The sequence below is a fragment of the Trematomus bernacchii genome, unplaced genomic scaffold (genome assembly GCF_902827165.1).
Source record: "Trematomus bernacchii unplaced genomic scaffold, fTreBer1.1, whole genome shotgun sequence".
Lineage (NCBI taxonomy): Eukaryota > Metazoa > Chordata > Actinopteri > Perciformes > Nototheniidae > Trematomus > Trematomus bernacchii.
Genome location: NW_022987803.1, coordinates 7,437,329 through 7,459,987, shown reverse-complemented (window position 1 = coordinate 7,459,987; position 22,659 = coordinate 7,437,329). Strand labels below are relative to the sequence as shown.

Here is a 22,659-nt window from a genome sequence, read left to right as displayed (position 1 = left end):
CCCGCCCACGCCTCCCTCCCCGTCTTCTGAGTCACCCTCCGCTGCTCTTTCACCATCGCTATCCCCCCGTCCCCGTCCCCCACCCCCTCATGTCCATTCCCTCATCTCTCCCGCCTCATTATGAATGATGCTGCTGGGACTTCCAGGGATGTCTTTCGCTCTCTGTTTCTCTTTTTCTGTATATCATTACATATGTGTGTCTCTATCTTCCTCTTCCTCCTCCTCCTCCTCTCTCATCCATGCCTCCCTCTTCACATCCTTGTCATCACCATGTTGTGACTATGTATATTTAAACAATCCAGGGCCTGTGTTTTGAACCTCACGCCTCCTCCGTCCGTATATTTGATTATATAAACGCGTCCTCATGGACCTTGATGACACTGCAATCTAATTTTGTCTGGTGTTGATGATGGGAGTGTACATCAATTCGACATTTAACACGGTAACGCATGTCTATTCCCTCAGAGGAATCCTAATAAGACATCAACTGATAAAATATGACCTGTTTTGCTCAAATTAGCCAGCCAAAGGACATTTATGTAATCAGAGATAACACAGGGATAACTTGTAAATAAGTACATTCTGAACCATTGTGTAGTGATTCATTAATGCCGATACCTGTTTCAGTCTGAGTGGTAAACATTAGAACAGTATTTGCACATGGCTGCCATTTTGATATATGTTTGTTCTAGAAACACAAGGGCTCCCTCGAAGTTTATTCTCCCCCTTCTTAATAAACAACTAAACCCCTGCAATGCTACATTTGCCAAACAGTGCCACACGCTGGTTTTTATACGAAACTGCACCGGCTGGAGAGCAAGTTTTTCTGCTAACTGTAGCGAAATCAAATACAAAAACCTAAACAGGTTAAGTGCAGTACAGGTCTCTTTTTGGATAGTCTTCAAATACTTTAAAGAGTATTTAAAAAATGTCAACAGTGTTGGGGAAATATTTTCCAAGGTCCATAACTTTGACCCAGTGTATCAGTTCATACTGTCCTGACTGAGCACACACACCTGTAACCTTGGCTGCTGTGCTCTCAGTGTTTTGTCTCCCTGTTCCTGCCTGTTGGCGTCAGCTGATAGAGGTGTTATGGTTCTATCTTGTTATGCACAATGTTGATTATTCTCTCTGAACTAGCTAAATACATGGGTCTGGGGTAGAGTTCTTCAGAATTGACGTGGCAACTCTACCGTGAATTCAGAACCTCTGACTCTTTGACATGTCTTGTGAATTCTCCGGCCGAAGCTCCAAAATAAACCATCAGTGTTTGACATCAAAGCTCCAGCTCTCCCCGTGTCTCCTTCCTGAGTCGGTGACTCCTCCTGCATTGCTACACAGAAGTTTCCCCCACAAACAGCTTATTAGTTGAGACTCAACAATACAACTGTTTGGCTTTGTCTGTAGATGCTTTTTGTATTATCTAAAGCAGGGGTGTCAAACTCAAGGCCCGGGGGCCCAAATCCGGCCCTCAACTTAATTTTATGTGGCTCGCAAGAGCTCTGAAAGAATATAATACGTTTATTATACGGTTGAATGTCGCTTTACAGAAGCACGTTTCCCATAAACTACATGTGCCACAATGCATCTCATTTTGTGACGTGCACCCTGAAGAGACGTGCAATTATTTGCCCTAGACTTCTGCTTTTCACTCAGACGTAGTTAATTATGAAGTTATTACCCTATCCGATATAATCTAATGCAGAGGCAATAATGTAATATAATACATTATTTTATACATGTACATGCACTGGCTTTTAATACTAGTCGAACATAACATTTGTATGTGTTTTTATATGTTTCTAGTTATTGTGCTTTTTATCTTGTTTTTAATTATTGTTTTATTATTTTACTCCTATTGTGTTATTTTATATGTGTTCCCTGTACAGCACTTTGGTCAACTGAGGTTGTTTTAAATGTGCAATATAAATAAATAAAGATTGAGATTGAAAGTTACAACCGGCCCTTTGAGTGCAACCATAATGCTAATGTGGCCCACGATGAAATTGAGTTTGACACCCCTGATCTAAAGAGTACGTGACAGCTCAAGAGTGTCCAAGATACTTAACGTTGGCATGTATAAGTGATTGAAGTGTATGTAAGTAGCTTTGGATAAGCTAAATGTCATGTAATTATATGTCTCATACAATATCTTGTATTGAGTATTGTGTTTAGTAAACATGTGTATCTGGGTCTGAATGAAGTTTCTTGTCATGCAGATTTCCAATAACTGCAGAAAACATGGAGACACCAGAACATGATGACCCAACTGTCCAAAGAACAGATTTTGGAGTTAATAAGTAAATGATGTAAGGTTGTGTAATATCTGTGAATATATCTAGAGATTGTATTGGATGTTTCAGGCCTTTTTTTGCAAGGTGATTCCGAAATCATATGTCCCTGTCTCCAGTCTTTGTCTTAAGATGTCCAGAAATTATAAATTATAAAACAAATGCAATATCAATGAACTATCACTCAATCAATTATATGCAAATACATGAGCTGAGTGCACGGGTAGTTCAAGTTCAAGTAAAATATTCTGAGAATATGTAAGCATTTTCATGATTCATTATACATAATCTATAGATAAGACAAAGAAGCATGCAGCTGTTGATCAGCTACTCTATACTACGTATTTGTAGACTATGGAAGTTAGACATCTTAATAAAATGTTTTTTTATTTTGTGTGACTGCAGTACGGACACAAAAGAAAGAAGGTGACAAAGGAAGAAGGGAAGTGACAGATGGTATTTATTATGATCCAGCAGCCTCTGTCCCCCCCTCCTGCCACTAACAGTCTCTCCATGTCTCTCTCTGCAGCTCCAGCCACTGCAGAGTCAGGGGAGGATTTTAAACATCTTCCTAACTGCAGTCTGTACTTACAGTAGAGCTTTGCCTCTGCAATCTGCAACAGCCTCTAGCACTAAAACTACTGGAGACCTAATACACTATCCATAGGTTTTGCTGAGAAAGATTAGTGGGCCTGTCAGTGTGAAGTAATTTTTGGGCTAATTCCTTTCTATTAATATATGCCTAACTTCATATATTCAAACCTGAGACTTCATGCATGTTTCATATTAGAATGTCCTCCTCATGTTAGGAATCATTTAAGTTGGTCGTAGTTCAATAGTGTCATGGCTGCCAGTTTGAACCAGGCTGAAATCTGAGTCATTTCAACAGCCACAAATTAAGTATTTATGTACAAAATCTCATCATCTTCCAGTGTATCAACAGAAATATAAAGATATCAATTTAGTGTTTTGACTGAAAAGACAAAAACACAGTCCACGCTGAATATTGTGGATACACAGTCCTGAATGGTGTTTACCTAAAAAGTGACTATTGACATGCTTATTGTTTGCATTTTTCGATTATTAATAAAAGCAGAGTCTCCCCTTGGTAATTGAGCGTGATAAAATGTAATGTTATTCTAACAATTTCTGTCTATGTATATAAGTTGTTCTTCATGTCCTACTATTAAAGCAGTTGTTTCGAAGATATATTCATCCCAAGTCAATCCAATGTCCCATTTGAGAGGTGGCCAGCCCGCTCGGGTAACAGACTAGGATTCAGAAAGTCTGAGTGTCTCTTGCTGCCTAACCTTCCCCCAGTCTGGTCTGTGGGTTTCCTCTGGTTGTTGTGGGTGAAAGGCATCATGAAGTCGTCAAAGTCCACATCCAGGGATAAGGGCTCCTTCCGTCTCTCTATCTTCGACATCAGCTGGCTGGTGGTGGGCGGCTTCCCCCAAACCTGACAGACAATGAATGTAAACAGAGTGCAAAATGCCAGTAAGGACTCAGTAGGCTGTGTTCAGAAGTGTGTAAGACTGACCATAATTCCACTGCTTTTTTATATACACACATTTAGTGAGCAGGTAGTATGGAAGCCCTGAGCGGCAAAAGGTAAAACACAGTTCTGGTAATCCATTTTATTAAGTGTCTTTTGAATCATTTTGCCCTGAAACTTGCCTTAAAGGTAGGGTAGGTAATTCACTTCAGAAACACTTTTTGTTATATTCCATGGAATGCTCTTAACATCCCGATAGCAATGAATACATTAAATGCTTTGACAATAAATATATACAAATATTTCATCTGTGGAAGCCGTGGCGCTGTAAAAAGCACGACCAATCATCTGAGCCTGCCCGGGTCAGATGATTGGATGGCCTACCTGCCTGTCAGCCTTCCATCTCGTGCACAAACTTATCTCGTGCCCTCATTGGTCATGTGCACGTTCGTGTGTGTTGGAGGAGGGGCTCTGTAAGGAAGTCTGAAGGAAGGGGCAGATTTTTTTCGGCTGCTTACTTTCAAATTCTAGCGCACTCGAGCTGGTTTCTCCATTCTTACCTACCCTACCTTTAAGTTCTTTAAATGTAAGGGTACAAATTAAATATTGTATTTCTTTAAATGTAAAGATACAAATGAAATACTTTTTTTTTTTAAATATGTTTTTGTTTTTTATCAGAATTGTAAAAAAAAAAACTTTTCTCACTTGTGATTTTGGGACAATATGAGGTAGAGAGTAAAACCCATCATTGGCTGTGGTCAAATGCTAATCACAAGCATCTGTTGTTAAATTAGGAAAATAAGTATTTTTGGATTGGCTTTTTTGAATTTATGGGCCCTACCGTTTTTGGCACAAATGAGATGTCCACACTGTTGGTTTTCCCCGTGCTGATCCTGGTGTTTTGCAGGACGACGCTCCTTGATTCCTTCTGAGGAGAAGTCTTCCCTGTTGATGCTGCCGATGCCTCTCCGTGCCCTGCTACTTCTGCTAAAACACTCTGAGGGGACACCCAGATTTGTATTATTTTATCCAAATATTTTATATGATATATAAAATGTGCAGATTCTAAGAAGTTTTTAGAAGTCTGAGTCCGGTTTAGGTCACAAATAGAAGTGACTCAGTCAGTTTGAGAATTAAAACAATGAGTTATAGTAGAGTTAAAGGATAGGGAGGGGGAGGTAGAAACAGCACTGCAACACAGAGTAAAAGTCAGAGATAAATGTTTTATATAAAAAAAATATTTGGATCTAGCCATAAAGTGTCCATCAGTTGTAAGTGACAAAAGGTCCATCACACTAATTGTCGGTAAAGAAGAACATTTGTCTAAAGCAAATAGTTTTCAAATAAAAAACAGATTTATTTGTTCTAATTCAGAAAAATAGAACAAGTATGCAAAATGTGCTAAACACACCAAATTGAATATAAATGGGAAAGAAACGTAACCTATACAAATCTGCAGTTGTGGCAAAAGCTTTTACTTTCCTGACCTGTACACATCCAGATGTTAACACCTGCATCTTTGCCCTGCAGCTGCTGTGACTGTCTTGCCTGTAGGTGGTGCAGGTTGGAGCAGAACTGAAGTCCTGTGCCTCTGCAGCTGGATGATACTATCTGAGCCCTGGGTCAGTTGTTAATGACACACTGTGTGATCTCATTTACATTCTTTGGTTTGAAAAGCTTTCAGAGCCACATTCTTCTACTTACAGTAAGACATATCAACACTTGAAGGTGCTTTTTTAGTTTTCTATGACAGGCTCAATGCAGGCAAAACTCACATATTGGCATTTAAGCTTCTCTTCAAGGTCCCAGCACATTGTTGGTTTATATTATTTAGGGGGCTTTATTCAATGGATATTGGGGAGGGTAGGAAATATTAGCTGATTCCCATTGGCCACTGTTTTGTCTTTTATATATTAAGTTTAAATGGAATAAAATTCAAACGTGAAAGGTCCTTTGGGTGACCTATTAAGACATTCAAATCAATGTATTTATATATATATATTTATATATATTTGATATATTCATTTATATTATGATTATATTGTTTATTATTACATTTACAGTGATTCAGAGTTAAATGTTGATAGATGGCTAAAGAAAATGAAGTTCATTTTAAAATGTTGCAAATAACTTTGCATTTAAATAATCCAACTTTTACCAACATTATCGTAAGGTGTGATAAGTATCACATGTTAAAGCCTATGAGATATTCACATTGCAATAACAATCTTTGCTTTGACTTGAGGGTGCGTGCATTATTTACAGTGATTGGTTTGCTCATTTACTTACTGTATCAGTTTCATATAGTAGTAAGCACATTTCTCTATAAACAACTGTCCTTTCCCTTTATTGCAGGTAAAGGCAGAAGCAGGAAGTGAGCTATATTGCCTCAGTTATGATCAAAAGCTCAGCGGGTAGCGAGCTCCATGTGTTTAATGTATTCTGTGTAATATTTTCTCGCCCCCCAGAATGGTTGCTTGTAGCTTTATTGAACTATGAATATTCCTGAAACATTTCTGCTACAACACCACCTGCTCCCTACAGAGCCCTAATGACAAAATCAATACATTGTGTTAGATTTGAGCCTGAAACGCAAAGTGAATTGCCAATGTGTTGTAGTGGTAACATAACACATCTGGTGTAATTTGCCTACAAACTGCTGCTGTAATCAGATCTCTTTACAGGCTAAGGTTTCTCATGCTGGAGGAAGGAGCTGGAGTGCACAGATGAAGATGAGGGGAGGAGATGGCTTCCAGTCAAATGTGACATAATTAGGGTGTGTTCAGTGTTTACATTGGAAACATCATCATGCATTCAGAAGTCATGATAATCCCACTTCTCATCTCTTTCATGTTTTATCTCCAGATGTTGGACTATGGTAGCCACTCAGACTCAGGGTTCCTGCAGGTTTCACCAACTCAAATGTAAGTCTTTTGAAGACCTTTATAAGACCGTTTTAAGACCACTTAGAATAGAATTTAAGACCTATTTCACAGCAAGAAAGTATGAAGGAAAATTGCTATGAAAGAAGAAATACGTCCCATAATTACTTACAAAGTAAATGTATTCATGTTCAACATAAGAACGATGACTGAACATAAAAGCATAACAGTGCACAGAACTGAGTATGTGTGTTTGTCTCTGTGTATGTGTGTGTGTGTGTGTGTGTGTGTGTGTGTATGTGTGTGTGTGTGTGTGTGTGTGTGTGTGTGTGTGTGTGTGTGTGTGTGTGTGTGTGTGTGTGTGTGTGTTCCACTGGTTTCAACCAAGAGCACTAAATTCGATGTTTTCCAACCAAATACGGTTGAACTTACACTTCCCCATATTTATTTGTGAGTAGATTCGAAGATACCAAGGTTTCTGACTGCCGCTAGCTGAAGCTTGGTTGCTAGGTTACTAGCTGGGTGTTCTCCGATAAGGGGCCGGGGGAAACAAAGGTAGTGATTACTGGTTCCATGTTGATTTAATTCAATAAAAATTGTTGGGGGGAACTGAAAGGCTCTCCCCAAAACACATTTAGACGCGATCGCAACACAGAAGTAACTTTCAAATCCGATAATTTTTAAGACCTTCTAAATCATATTTAAGACCTTTCTTATTTTTTTGATCATATTTAAGACTTTTTAAGGCCTTAAATTCTGATTATCAAATGTAAGACTTTTTAGGACCCCGCGGGAACCCTGCAGACCACAGTAATCATGTCATGTTGCTAACCATTTCCTCTATTTATCTATCTGATGACACTAGCGGCAGCCTGTGGTGTATTGACTGGTAGGATCAGGGGTAGCTGATAGCCTTGCTCTCTTGTGTCATTATTTATGTTGAATAATATATGCAATATAGGGCTTGGCTCTAACCTTTAACATTTTAAATGTTATGACATCAGAGAAAATAAAGCTTTTTTCCATCGTGATTGTCTATACCCTGTTTCCACATGCAGCACACAAATCAGGGAAAGTTTGAAGACACAACATTTTAATAAGTCTGTAGCAGGTAGGTGAAAAAGAGTTTATGGAGTTACTTGGGTACCTTTCCTTTGGCAGATTTAGGTTTTTCAGCTTTGCCCCCCTTCCCCTTTGTCTCCTTTGGTTTAGGCATAGAATCCATCTTTTCTTTGACCATGTCCATCACCCTGGAGTCTGCAAAAACTCTGGCGATGTCAAGGCAGTTCAGTCCTGAAGGAAAATAAATTATTGTTAAGTGAATGTCACAGGTTTTAAGAGGACATATTATGCTAATTTCCATGTTTCATATTTGTATGTTCTGCCTCTACTGTGACATGTCTCCATGCTTTAATGTTCAAAAAGCTCTTTATTTTTCTCATACTGCCTGTCTTTTCACCCTCTTTCTGAAACCAGAGCCCAGTCTGCTCTGATTGGTTGGTTGGCCGGCTCTGTTGTGATTGGTCAACCGCTAAGATATGTCCGTCCCTTAGCCTATCACGTACAATGTGTTGGAGCGCTAGCCAATAGAAGTGTGTCTGTTACATAGTGATGTCACTGTGTAAACAAAGGAGTCCAATGGAGGCGTTTAAGGCAGGGGGGGGGAGTGTATGGGAGAGAAATCCCTCTGGAGGGAATTTACTATTTTACATGCACAAAAACCTATATAAGACACTATATGAAAGAAAACCCCCCAAAAATAATAATAGGCCCCTTTAACTATCAAATATGTACAGCTTTCCCAAAAATGTATTGTGAATATAAACACATTCAGTAAATATATCAATATGTTATTATTATATTTCAGGACCTTGACCTATTTGAAAATAGTTTAATAGTTTATTATTTTGTATTTTAGATGAACAAACCTTTCTTGTTCTCTGCATTGACATTGGCTCCCGCCTTGATGAGTAAGTCCACACACGAGGGTCGAGAGGTCTCGATGGCCCTCATTAGGGGCGTGCCTCTACCGAGGCCCCGGGCATCAACAACAGCCCCCGCCTGAACAAGAAGTTCAATTAGCTCCACTTGGCCAGCGTAAGCTGCATGGTGGAGGGGCGTCCAGAAGAACTGGTCACACACTTTCACATCCGCCCTGTCAGGAAAAGGTGTATTATTATTAAAGTGTGTTCCGAGTCCCTGCACAGAGTTACACACTGAGAGCAAATCAGATTTGTGTACTTCTTTCAGTGAAGTTAAAAGTCTTATCAAGGTGTGACTAAAAACAAAGTATATTTGTTTTTGTTTTCATTATCACAAAACAAAAACAAACAAAAAGGCAGCAAAGATAAAAAAAACAGGTAGTTATTAATCCCGTATTATGCTTAACTTTGGTGCATCAAAACATATGGAAATCATATGCCACCCCTAACAACATGGGGCTCAGGCCCACTAACCTGATATTATCAAGCTCTACCGATTTAGCTAGTTGGTATTGAATTATTTTGTTAATTTTGGGCAACAACAATGGCCAAAAAGCTGTATACACACTCAAGAATGCACCATGGATGTATAAAAACAACTGCCTACAGTGTTTGAGGCGTGGCCTCCTTTGTTCGTATTAAAGTTGCACAAGATGCTGTGGTGCATGAAGCCAAAATGGCCTGACAAACATAAATGCATGAAAACTTGCGTTTTCCTTAAGTCCCGCCTCCAACCGGAATGAAGACAGAAAACAACTCTGAATTTGGCTTTTATCATATTTTACAACTTTATGGAATTATTTAGATAAGTGGTATCCAATTGTTCAAACTAGGTAGTTGATTCAGCAAAAAAGTGGGCCCAAGTGACATCACGGACTGACACAGAAGTAGTATTATGGCGCGTTTCCACTACAGCGCGGAGCACGGTTTAAGAGGGCTGTGACGTCAGCGGCCCGTCTTTGGTTGCGTTTCCACTTGGCCTAGTACCGGCCGGCGGGTCCTAATTCACAGTTTTTCTGGCCTCATAAAATCGCGGGTCTAGGGCCAGAGACAACAAGGCTGAGTCGGGCTGAGTATGCTAAACTAGAGAGAGAATCGCTGGCAAGGGGGCTACAACAAGATGGACATATTTGACCGTGATTTAATTGTAATACACGTTTCAAAATGATGCCGAAGTAACAACATACTGATACCGGTTAGTAAAAACCATGAATTAATGCTTTGTCAAGTCTGCAGACAGACGGCAGGCGAAAAACCTTTTAAAATGCGTGTTTTCTAAATGGAGATTGGCTAAGCTAACGCAGTATATGCTCCGACCGTCCACTCACAACAACGGCCTATACAGACATAAATAAAGCAGCGACTGTATTCACCATGACACAGGCAGTCTGTGGTTTGTACTTGTTTAACTTTTGTCTAGTTTCTGAACATATATGAGGAGCTGTGAGCTCTGAGTGCTAACAGCTAACGGCTGTGTTGTTTTTCTGGGGTTCTCTGAAGATGACGTCACGGCTCCGCCTACACTGCGTTACTATAGATACTACCCCAGTTCCTAAACTGTAATGGAAATGCGCCATAAAGTGAGCCAGTCCTAACGAGGCCCAGCCATACCGAGCGGGGCCGAGCGAGGCCGTGTAATGGAAACGCGCCATTACCTTTTTTGCCTCAAAGAAAATTTGCTTTTAGAACGTTTTCCTGAGCTTGGAAATCTAAATTAAAGAAAAGAGAACAACATTTTCTCACCCCCTACTGAGTAGAAACTGCGCCACCTCGTAGTTGCCACTGGAGCAGGCGACCATCAGCGGGGTTTTGTAAAACTGATCTTGAACATCCACAGGAACCCCCTGATTTAAAGCGAGGTCCAAAGACTCAAGGTCTCCACTTTTCACACTGCAGTTGATATTGACGAAGACAGTGTCTGGCTTTTCTAGGTACCACCCAGAGTCGTTCATTATGGGATGTTCTGGCGGTTGGTCACGAGCAAATCTCCGGGTGTCTGAGCAGTTGAAGTAAGTCTCGATCATGAAACGGGGCGGGCCTCCGTCTGGTCGGCGAGGCATATGCTCCGGCGGGAGGGTGCAAATTGGCAAAGGGAGGACGAATTTACCCTTCTTACCTTTTCCTCCCTTCTCACCCTTTTTCTTTTTAGGCATATATGAGGAGAGGAGGAGTGGTTTCTTGATGTACTTGACACCTTTGATGAAGTCATTAATGTTGATGCACCCCACTCTTCCCTTGTCATGGGCTGAGATGACTTGATGGATCTGTTCTAGATCTACTGGAGCTTTTAGTTCTTCTAACGCTGAGATAAACACCTCGGTGGGAACTGTTTCTGATTTGTTCCCACAGACTTTCTGTAATTCCGTCTCGTACTCGTTGGACCAGTCGTGGAGGGTCAGGCCCCAAAGGTCTGACAGGAGGCTGCCACTCGTGGATTTGTTTCCTTTCCCGTGCTGCCGCTCTGCTTTCTTTAGCTCCTTGGCTGCTGCTTTGTGACCGGCGTCTTTGGCAATCTGACGTGGCAACAAACCCTCCAGGTTCTTCAGTTTGGGGTTACAACCTGAACAGTTTTAGGACAAATATTAACATATGGTAGAATTACCTGATTTAATTTAGGACTGTGTTTGCAGCTGCACATTGTACAACCCCTTTTTCTTCCTGTCAAATACTTTAACTTTACTGAAACCTTTCATTTCCTGGCTCTACAGGTATCACAACACTAATATAAGCTTAAAAATACAAAAACAGAGAGGATTCTTGACTCTTGTTATGGCGTAAGAAGTAGTTTCCACAGAGCTATCTTTGTGTCATTATTAAAGACAGAAAAAGCTGAAATTGAATGTATTGACATTATGATGCATGTTATTGTTAGACTCTCTCACAGCACCTCTCTGTGCCAGGAACTTGCAGCAGTTAGCATTGCCGGTGGCAGCAGCGTAGTGTACGGGAGTGCACTCCTCCATGTTGACCACGCCCATGTCTGCCGAGTACGCAGACAGCACCTGAATCAACTGAGAGGCACAACAAAATACAGAGAAGCTCATCAACCACCATTTCAAATCTTAGATCCCATAGAGTAGTGCAGGCATGAGTCCTAATACCAGGTAATGATGAGTTGAACGATGAAGAACTTCCGGTTCCCTTGTCTCAAAGTCAACTTTTTTAACATGCTTTAGGTTACATGACTGAAATATGGTCTGTGGTTAATACATGCTTAAAAGATCTCACATTTTGTCCGACGAAATTAAATGTCAGTAAATAAATGTCAGAAGCGTAAATACAGTATGTTTAATAAAAACTGAAGTTTCTAACAAGTGAAAAATGTAGACTTCTAAAAGTCATCACGCTGAACACGGAGTCCAGTTTTAGCTTAGTGGTGGTGACGTCAAGTTATGCAACTGTGATGTAGTTTGTTTATAGCCTAACGTTAGCATTAACAACATGTGCTTGGCAAAGATCTTCCTTTCTTCAATATTCAATCCCACTTTTAAACGTCATGTCAATAACCTGCTTAAAAAACTGAGGGTTAGACTAGGTTTCTTCTACAGGAACAAGTCCTGTTTCTCGCTCGAGGCCAGAAAAAGGCTAGTCACTGTGACCTTTTTACCTGTGCTGGACTATGGTGATCTGATGTATATGAATGCACCTGCCAATTGCCTGGTCAAGTTAGATGCTGCGTATCACAGTGCACTGAGATTTGTGACAAACTGTAAAGCATTAACTCATCACTGTACCCTGTATGCAAGGGCTGGTCTGCCTTCACTAACTGCACGGAGGCTCAGTCACTGGTACATTTTTATATATAAAGCCATGTTAGGGAAACTTCCATCCTACATCTGCTCCCTGATCTCACGGCGAATTGTAAGTGGCTACTGCCTGAGATCGCATGCTGTGGTTTTATTAAATGTGCCAACTGCTAGGACTGTCTTAGGGAAAATAGCATTTAGATGCGCAGCTCCACTGTCCTGGAATAGTCTGCAATTAAAATGGAAACTGAGCAATCTGTTGCCACTAAATGTTTTTAAAGCTCGGTTGGATGCTACTGAATCGGAAGCTGTTGGTACCTGTGCATGTGGATAGTATGTAATTTGTAATCCCTGTAATGCTACTGTATGATGTCCTTTTGTTGTTCTGTTTATGTTTTTAATGTTTCATGTGGAACCTACTTGAGCAGGTCTCCCTTGAAAAAGAGGTCAATGATCTCAATGGGATACAACCTGAATAAATAAAGGTTTGAAATGAAATGAAATTGGCTTTATTTTTATAGCTCTTACGATTCTAAAAAAAATCCTCTACACTGCACCACCCTATCCTTACCAATAGCCAACTTTCTTAACATATGTATAAGTCATTTGTTTTATATAAACATTAGGCGAGGAGATACTACACCTCAAAAAAGCCCCCCATGGCAGCATAGTGTACGGCTGTGAAGCGTTTTCGATCCAGAGCATTGGGGTTTCCCCCTCTCTTCAGAATGCTTCTCAGGACCTGCAGGGAGCCGGCCTTGGCTGCCTCCATCAGTGCTGTGGTGCCAGTTTCCTGGCAAGAGAGAAGTCAGTCTTAGGTTGAACAAACCAGATCCTACATATTCCACTGCCTCAGTCCCCATCATTCGGTTTCATGCATGTTTCACCTGATTTGTTGCATTGGGGTCCGCCCCTTCTCCCAGCATGAGGAGACACATGGTGGTGCCCTCCTGGGCTTTTTCACACATCACCTGGAAGACGTGAGTCCCCTGCGCTGACACATTGTTGACATCTGCCTCACCTGTCAGTGCCAGCTTCACGCAGCGGGTGTGGCGCTCAGTGGGGTAGATACAGTAGAATAGCACTCCTAAAGTGAGATAAGAAAGGTGTACAGAGGGTAATTAAACTAGAATGATTGTCTCTCAGCCAACCAGTGATGTTGCAGTGCATAGTCTGTCCAAAATATTTCATTCTCATTGTATTCTCTATTAGACATTTGTGTGAATTCATCATAATTAGCATTTCAATTATTGAGGTACAAAGAGGTCACCGTCGGTCAGTGCGATGTTGACTTTTGACCGGCAAAATGTAATGACTACATCTTTGAGTCCAAGTGGACGCTTGTGACACATTTGGAGAAATTCTCTCCAGGCGATCCTGAGATATTTTGGATGGAGTAACTAAATAATGTGTTCTTTGGCCACAGCTGAGGTTGTTAAATAGATCAGACTTCATTCTGTGGATTGATATGAGTGGAAATGGTCCTGTGATCAGGACATCCTTAGCAACAGTCTGTCAATCGGTATAGCAGACTGCAGAATGTCTGAATTGAACAATGAGGAATAAAGTATTAAACTAAATGAAAGCTCAGCGCAAGTTCAATCAGGAAAACCAAGCTCTTCATTCATATTACACGTCATTTCATTACTCTCTCCTCCCTCATTAAGTGATCGGGGGCGTCACTCCCCAGCTAACCAATCACTCCTCTCTCCATTATCACAAGCCTATCGTTGCACCCGCTAATCCCTTTAAATCTGCTCTTCCCTCTTGTCAGCTGTCATTTCAGGTGACAATACGCAACCCTCCTCCACCCCTTTCGCCTCCCGTCTCCTACAGGGCCAAGCTAAACCTTCTCCCTTCAGACCGGTCCCACCTACTTATCACCACCACCAGTGTCTAGACCCCGGGGGGTTTCATCGGAGCAGTTCTTCCCCCTCCTGAATGATTATCCTGCAAACTGGGGCCTAATCGCCAAACACCATTCCATTCTCCTGTTATAATTCTGGCAATCATTATTACATTCATATTATGTGTCCCGGTAATAAATATGTATTTCATACATCAACGTCTCTCCTGATTGAACTAGTATTATAAGAAAACATAATGCCTCAGGTCATTGCTGGTGCCATCATGTGGGCATTTAAAGTGAGAGATAGAGGGATTGAGTCAAGAAAAAAGATTTCTGATTGAAAATCAGCTCTTTGAGTTGCATCTCAAGGAGAAATCTTTATATCAACATTATCTAAATAAATTGGTCAGAGGTATCCATTTAGCCGAATAACTGTATAAGCACAAAAACAGGGACATATTTTGTCTTACCATTGTGTCCTGTTTCTATTGTAACTAGGCTGTTTCAATATAACAAAAATCGAAAATTGTGTTGAGTAAATAACCCAGTGCCCCTAAAAGGGAATATATATATATATACAGTTATGGTCAAAGTCTCTGTCTAACTCCCTTTACTCATATTTCAAGTGTAATTGATTTGACAATAAAAGAGGCAATACTCAAAGGACAAAAAGTAAAAGCTGAATTTGACCGCTAGCATTTTTTCTTTTTTATTGAAATTGACTATAAATATATATATAACATTTTTAAATGATTTAAAAAATGATAATAATAAAAAATGTTGGCAGAGTACAGCAGTTCATTTTCAGATCTAATATACTTAAACATTGTTGTAATAGGTGAACAACGGAGCTTGTTAGCTTGCAGGCTTGTTAGCTTATAGGCTTAAAGGTGTAAGCTAGTAAAATAACATGGTTTTACATTTGTCAATATGTCTATGTGTGTTTAGGCCAACAAATCCATAACTGTTGCGCTGTACTGAGAAAGGAAAAAGTGTAACTATTGAGACTCAGCCTGAGGCTAGTCTGTGAGTGTTGAGACCGGGCCGAACAGGTCCTCTGGGAGTCAGGATATCAGGTTACTCAGCATGTTTCACAAGAGCGGATCACTATGAGGGGTTGATCTGTAATTAGGTGTAACCATGCGGTCTCACACAAGTGCACATTTGTTCACACACATACACATAGAACCTACAGTACTTATAAAAAATCATTATTCATGCACACAAGCACACACAAAAACACTTTTCTTCCTAACTCAAGCTCATTCTCCGAAGAGAGCCATTTGCAGTAATCGATGCCCCGGACACACTGTAATTGGGATCATTATCACAATTACTTAAAAAAGGTCCTGAAGAAGAACTTTAGACTCTCTTATTGGAGTTGTCCAGGCTACCATCTCCTCATCAATATGTAACCAGAAGCACCATGCATTTTCATGAGATGTAAGACAAGGCCAGGCATTCAAAGAACCCAATGGTTTAACTTGAGATGGAAACACCTGTATTTGAGAAATCGACACTTGAAGCTAAATGAGAATACATGAGTGGAAGGGCTGTTCATCTACCTCTCGGATTAAAGCCATATACCTTATTGACAATAAAGGTCAATTCTGCGCACCTGTCTGACACTTTGCTTTTTATAATGTAGTATACAGATAAGTATGGGCACATGACAGTACATGTTATACTAGCTTCGTTTGACGTTTAGCAACCCCTTTGTGTTACTGGAGCTTCCCTCTTAGAGATCTTAAAGTCTGCCACTGGCTGGCAAATTATCAGAAAAATAAAACTTTGTATTCATTTATAAATATCAATCTTTCTTACAATATAAAGGTGAGTACTAAGTATTGCTCACCTTTTCCCTCTGAGTCTTGGAGACTCAGATTAGCGTTATTCTGGATCAGCAGTGTCATGATGACATCATTGCCGTGCTCTGCAGTCAGCATCGCCGGGGTGCGGCCCATTTTGTCCTGGATGTTAGGGTGTGCTCCCTGGGAGAGAAGGAAGCTGACCAAGTCTGTAAGGAGTCATGTGGGGAAGAGAAACAGTCAGGATAATAAAGTCACTTTGAAACATGACCTTTTAGTTTGCAGTGCATATTATGGCCTGGTAGATTCATCTTACAAACTACTTAAACTTCTTAGCATGTAAATACAAAAAGCGTGACCACATCACCCCAATTCTGGCCTCACTGCACTGGCTTCCAATTCGGTTCCGAATTGATTTTAAAATCCTTTTATTTGTTTTCAAAGCCCTAAATGGGCTGGCTCCGGCCTATATAGCTGAACTCCTCCAGCGCTACACCCCAGCCAGAGCTTTAAGGTCTGCTGACCAGCTGCTGCTGGTAGTGCCCAAGACCAGGCTCAAAACCCGAGGGCACCGAGCCTTCGCAGCAGCTGGCCCTAGGCTCTGGAACACTCTGCCCCTCCATGTGAGGTCGGCCCAGACCCTAGGGGTTTTTAAATCTACTCTTAAAACACACTTCTTCTCCCTGGCCTTTTAGTCAGAGCGGAGCACGACTCCTGACTTTTCCCTGTGTTTTTTATATATCTGTTGTAATTTATTGTCTTTTATTGTGATTGTAGTAATGTGTTTTTATGTGATTGTAGTATTTATTACATGTACAGCACTTTGGCCCGACCAAAAATCGCTTTTAAATGTGCTTTATAAATAAACTTTGATTTGAAATACACTTTTATAATTAGGACATTACTGAAGCTACTGTACAGCAAAAATGCCTTGCATGAAGATTAAGATTTAATCAATAAATTCAAGAAAAAAATAAAAAACACTCTTATTGCTTTTCCTGTCTTGTAAAAAACAAACATAATTTAATAAAATGTGTTCTTATAAACTAAATAATTCATTGTTTCTTTAGGGGTTGAGACAACTTTCCTACTTCTTAAGATAAATTAACTATTTTTTAAACATCTTAGATTTTCACAAAAAAGACATTATCACGAAACGGAAAGCAGCGCTTTTTCTCTGGGGTTTTTTGTGAAACGTGTGAGAAACATGATTTCAACAGCGACAAAGCTACAAACATAATGATTTCAGAGAAATATGAAGTATTTATTTTTGATTAAATCATCAAACCGTGTACAAGGGAGTTCAAATGAGCAAACCAGACAGTTCTGCAGCAGTAAAGTGCAACATAAAGCAATATGCATAATAAGATATCTATAATGGTGTCAGACCAATATGAAAACATGATCTTTTATCATAAAACAATGAAAGGGAACATTTAGTTGCATACCTTAACTTGTATGAGAGTATTTTTTCAGAGTGGTATTAATACTTTTACTTAAGTGAAGGATCTGAAAACTCTTATATTTTCCACTTCCACCACTGAATGTCACTGAGTAAAGAAGAGGCACATCACCCTGGTTGTTGGCTGACACTGCCACGTGCAGCGCCCCTGTGCCCTCGTGTGGCTCAGTGAGATTGATGAGGTTCTTCACCCCGAGGTTCACCATCTTCTCTATATGAGCCTTATCCCCTTCATGGACGCACTGCAGCAGGCGGTAAATCTGTAGGACCTGAAGGTGGCCCTCTGCGACTCTGCCACTCATGATAGTGTCAGAGGGGCTGGTTTAAAAGAAAAACAAAGAGATATGACTTCCTGACAACGATGCAGACAAACAAGCTTATGTTCAAGGGTGGAAGCAATGTGTGTTTTTTTTTAAAAGTCAGTATTATCCAGGCTGGTTTTTTACAATGGGTTTTTATAGTTGATTAACAAATCAAACCTCGGAGCACACATGTTGTGAGTTATGTAACTGAACAACAGTCTGTGAAACAGCATAGCAAAAAGTCAGTAAATCAAACCTGCGTTGCTTTGTTTTAGCATCGTATTATTTTCCATGTTCACGTTACTTCACCAAAAACTAGTTTTCAGAATCAGAACACTCTTTTCAGGTAAAGGAAACTTGGATTTGGGATAATTGCTCCATTAAAGAATGTTATAACATTAAAAAAGAAAATCAAAAGATTATAACAATTATAAATAACATGATTGAGAATGAGCAATAAAAAGATAAAATAAAATAAATATATTTATATAAACATAGGAAGTTAAAGTTAAATGGCCGTCATTTTTTTTTTAATATAATACAATATTTTACCGTAAGTTAATGTAAGTACATTTTTTACTTTAACTTAAGGCTAAATTGCAGTTTCAGCTCAGTTTTACTCAGATATTACCAGAGGTGAAATGTAAAGAACATTTACTCAAGGAATGTACTTAAGTAATAAAAATGGAGGTACTTTACTTGAGTATTTTCACGTTATGGTACTTTATATACTTATATATTAGGAAAATATATACTATAATACATTTAGGCCAATGTTTTACTTTTTTCTCCACTACATCATTTATTTTACATATTTAGTTACTAGTTACTTTGCAGAAGTAACTAGTAACTTCTGCAAGTTAAACCCCACTTTTATCAAGAGCAACATTGAAGTGATGAGCACATCAATGCATCAATACTTATAATACAAAAATGTAAAACATATGGTGCTTAAATGGGCCATTCTGCATAACGAGTACTTTTACTTTTGGTACTTAAAGTATTGATGCTAATACTTTTTCTCTTTTACTTCGACTTAAGTCAATTTGTAACTTAACAATTAATGCAAGACATTTACTTCTAACTTAGTATTTTTACGCTGTATTATTGCTACTTTTCCTTGAGTAAAATATCTGAGTACTTAGTCCCACCTCTGCACATACAGTGGCGTTACACCACATTGTATGTAAGCTAGTTACTAGCTACTTATTTACCATTTTCTTAATTCAAATAGATATGATTGTATATCCAGCGTAAACGTCACCTGTGTAAATGAACATCTAATTCCGTATAACCCCGTACCCGTTGACCTGTTTTGACCTTAATGTTACACTTTTAATTAGAACAATCAAAAGTAACGCCTCATAAACGCAAACAAATAATATTTGGCGGCATACAAATACACAAAAAGCCAATGTAACGTGATAAACCTTGACACACAACAACTCAAGTGCACAACTTAAGCTAGATTGAAGGTAAATAACGTTAGCTTGTTAAGTGTGCTTGTTTGGCACGCGCTTCTTACCGTGCTTAAAAACTCGAAAATTCGTTGCACTTTGTCGTTCGCATACCCAGCACATCCAGGACAGTCTGAGTTACGCCGACATTTTCTACAAAGTCCTTACTTTACTTGAAAGCACAACCTTTCACTCTGTGGTAGCCGGAGAATAGAAACAAACTCAGCTCCATGGCAACGGCCCGCGTGGGAATCCCGGATATGTTGTGTTTTGGTGGTGTCTGATGATGCTTTCAAGTGCTGGACATGAGCTCGGTAATAAGAAGCTTGTGGCTGGATATTTTACTGCGGCAAGGCAATATGTACATTACCTAACGCATAGCATATTTAACATATAGATAAAGTAACAATATACATAAACATATTTTAATTATATTCATTCAACATAATGGATTAGCGTTGACACCAGCCACACTTTATTATCTAAATGCAGTGTTGGCAGTAACTCTCTACATTTTGTTAAGTACTGTACTTAACTACAATTTTCAGGCACTTTAAGAATACTTGAGTAATTGCATTTTATGATGCTTTTGTTTCTACTTCACTATTTTTTAAAGCAAACTTTTTAAGTCCCTACATTTATATGACAACATTAGTTACTAGTTAATTTTCAAGTTTAAATTATAATTAAAATTACGATGTACTATCATAGATTCATATCCAATTAATTGAAGTTAGCTTTTTACCAGTTGCAAAATAAAATTACTTCACATTTATGGATCAACAAATATAATCCTGCGATATAATATATTTAAGTCCAAAAATATTTCAAATGTACTTGATTGCTACTACTACCTATGCATTTTTACTTAGGTAAAACATAAATGCAGGTCTTTGAATTGTAACAGAGTATTTTTACATGTTGATGTTAATACTTTTGCTTAAATAAAATATCTGAATTCTTCCACCTAAATGTTGCATTTCAGAAGTGTCACTTGTTGGGAATCATCCATTTTATACAGTTTACGATATCATACCATCCACAATCAGATGTTTCTGACAGGACAGAAATCAATATTTGTCATGCCTTATTTGGACACTTATTAGCTTCCACAAAGTGATGCTCGTCTTCCTGGAACAACATAGAACTACCAAAATAAACATGTTTATATACGTCCCATCTCATCTGCACCCTACATCTTACGTAGCCTAGGTAGAATTACTGGTTCTTTGCGTTGACCACTGGTGCATGGATCATTTTACATAGTCCTGGGGATGACTTCGTGTGAGTGAGACTGAAATGACAGCTATTAAGCACAGAGAGGTTAATAAAGAGACCTGCAATTCCCATTGATAAGTAATGAATGCGCAAACAATGGGAGAGACAAGGTATACTCCTTAAAATACTTCCTTCAAGGGACTTCTTAAAAGGTTCTTCAGCAACAGCATTTGGAACATGAAGCTGAACACAAGGTGTCACTGCAGTGCAGCATAAGAAAACACTTTTTAATCATCTCCTTGAAGTCTTGAGCTAAAATTAACCTACTGAAGTCAAGAGAAAGAGATTTGAGAGGAGAGTTGAACCTGGCACATCCTTGCTCATTTAATAAAGGAACACAAAGAGGATAAAAGTGAGACTGTTGACATCAGATGTGTAAAACAGGGTGTCTGTATTTGAGGCACACTTGTGGCAAAAACATACAAAACATACACAATACCTGGCAAGGTGAAGTGGTAACTCATACAAATATGATACGGGCTGAAAAATATTTACATTCCTTCGGGGTTATACAATGCATAGAACCATAAAATAACACTCCCACACTGAATGAGGAAAATGTATTATCCACCGTAAGGTAAATGTAATCAGATATAAGCCAATCTGTTGTATTGTCTAAAAAATGTGCAATGTTCCTTTTAAATTCCATCCAAAAATATATACGAACTTGATATTGTGCACATTTTTCCTTCTGGAGACATTTTTAATAAGACTTCTAAAGGCAGGAAGTGTGTGTATTCATGGAAGACATGGGATTTGTTGCATAGAGACAAGGGTTCAGCTTCATTGTTTGTTATTCTTAGCTTTACACAAGAATTCCACAGTAAGATAGAATGATAGTAACAGCCTCATAACTTCAACGACTTGATCCTCCACCGAGTTAAGATGGCCCTTATTAGGACAGAGGTACAAAACAAAGACATTCTTCCCCCTGTCCACCTTCCTCCTCCCTTCTCTGGGCATAGCTGATGTCCTAAAATGGGCTTATTGTTTTGCTGATGTAGGATTTATAAAATCCTGTGGTTTTCTAGGATGAACTGTCAGTGACTTCATTTGTGCACTTCCTTCTAAAGAATAGTGGTTTGGACTGTGTCGCCTCCGCCTACATCACTCTGCATGTTTTCCAAAACAATTGGCAGTCAATGTTGTGTTTCTGGGAATTTGCTTGTGGTCAAAGTGAAACTGTGAGCATGGAGAAAAAGGAACTATATTATAAACAGGAACAAATGGTGTGCGATAACCTCTGAACATTTGATATGCTGTGGGCAGATTACACATAAAAGCAGAAAGACGTCCACATCTTTAATCTTTTTTCATTTCCCCCCTATGTCCTCTCATTGGCACACGAAAGACCTGAAGGCTATCTTGGTGGAATCAGGGAAGAATTCAAGTTTAAAGAACAACATGAAATATGTAATTATAATATAACTCTTCAGTGGCCTTTTTCTAAAGGCAACACATCATAGAATAAAAAACACAATGGCTCTTTGCACAAATAGTTTCCTTAAAGCTGTGAGACACACCAAAATGATTGTGGTTGGAAACAACTTTTTGTTGTCCTTCCTTCATAGCACGTAAGGTCAAATTATAAAGTATTTCTTTCCTTGCTGAATTCATTCAGTCCAGCTATTTCAGTCTCTTTGACTGCTCAGGCAGTGGCTCTTTTTGAGTCCAACTACAATGCTCTCATGTTGCAAGTTTCACCCAGAGAGACTGATTATAATGGGACTCCATCCAATCAGATGGTCTCGTACAGCAGCATCCCACTGAAGATGGTCAACGGTTCCGAGGAGAACGCCAGTTTGCCCGTGACCAGGTCGATGCAGACGGTGTCCCCGGCCTCCATGGGCAGGATGATGTTGAAGACAGCCAGAGCTCCAGGGATGTGTTTGGCCTCGGCCATGGGCTTCTCCAGGCCTTCAGGCTGATATCCGGCTGAGTCCACACGGGCCACGCCAGTGTTGGACTTGGACAACACGGCCTCGATCTTCATGTTCTTGTGGCCCGTGAGGATGCCGCTGAAGAAGTACTTCCCACTCACTGGAGCTGTGAAGTAACCTGGAGGAGGGAAGCAGATCATATGTAATCTAAAAATGGTGCATTTGCT

At 39.6% G+C, this 22,659-nt stretch overlaps 2 protein-coding genes across 2 annotated transcripts in view; both read right to left on the bottom strand.

The window, feature by feature from the left end:
* Positions 1 to 2,776: 2,776 nt before the first annotated feature.
* ankef1a (ankyrin repeat and EF-hand domain containing 1a) lies at positions 2,777 to 19,518 on the bottom strand. The gene is made up of 11 exons (XM_034150363.1): positions 19,343 to 19,518; positions 17,628 to 17,833; positions 16,101 to 16,262; positions 13,284 to 13,483; positions 13,040 to 13,189; positions 11,538 to 11,661; positions 10,394 to 11,210; positions 8,597 to 8,823; positions 7,816 to 7,961; positions 4,628 to 4,783; positions 2,777 to 3,750 (listed from the first exon to the last, which is right to left on the bottom strand). Exons 2-11 carry the CDS (start codon positions 17,815 to 17,817, stop codon positions 3,514 to 3,516), a joined length of 2,409 nt encoding a protein of 802 aa, XP_034006254.1. The 5' UTR covers positions 17,818 to 17,833; positions 19,343 to 19,518; the 3' UTR covers positions 2,777 to 3,513.
* A 1,328-nt stretch (positions 19,519 to 20,846) lies between these two features.
* Positions 20,847 to 22,659, bottom strand: part of emilin1a (elastin microfibril interfacer 1a) — a 31,010-nt gene continuing 29,197 nt past the window's right edge. The window contains exon 12 of the mRNA XM_034150499.1: positions 20,847 to 22,610. Coding sequence (XP_034006390.1) covers positions 22,291 to 22,610 — 320 coding nt within the window. The 3' untranslated portion in view covers positions 20,847 to 22,290. The remainder of the gene's footprint in view (positions 22,611 to 22,659) is intronic.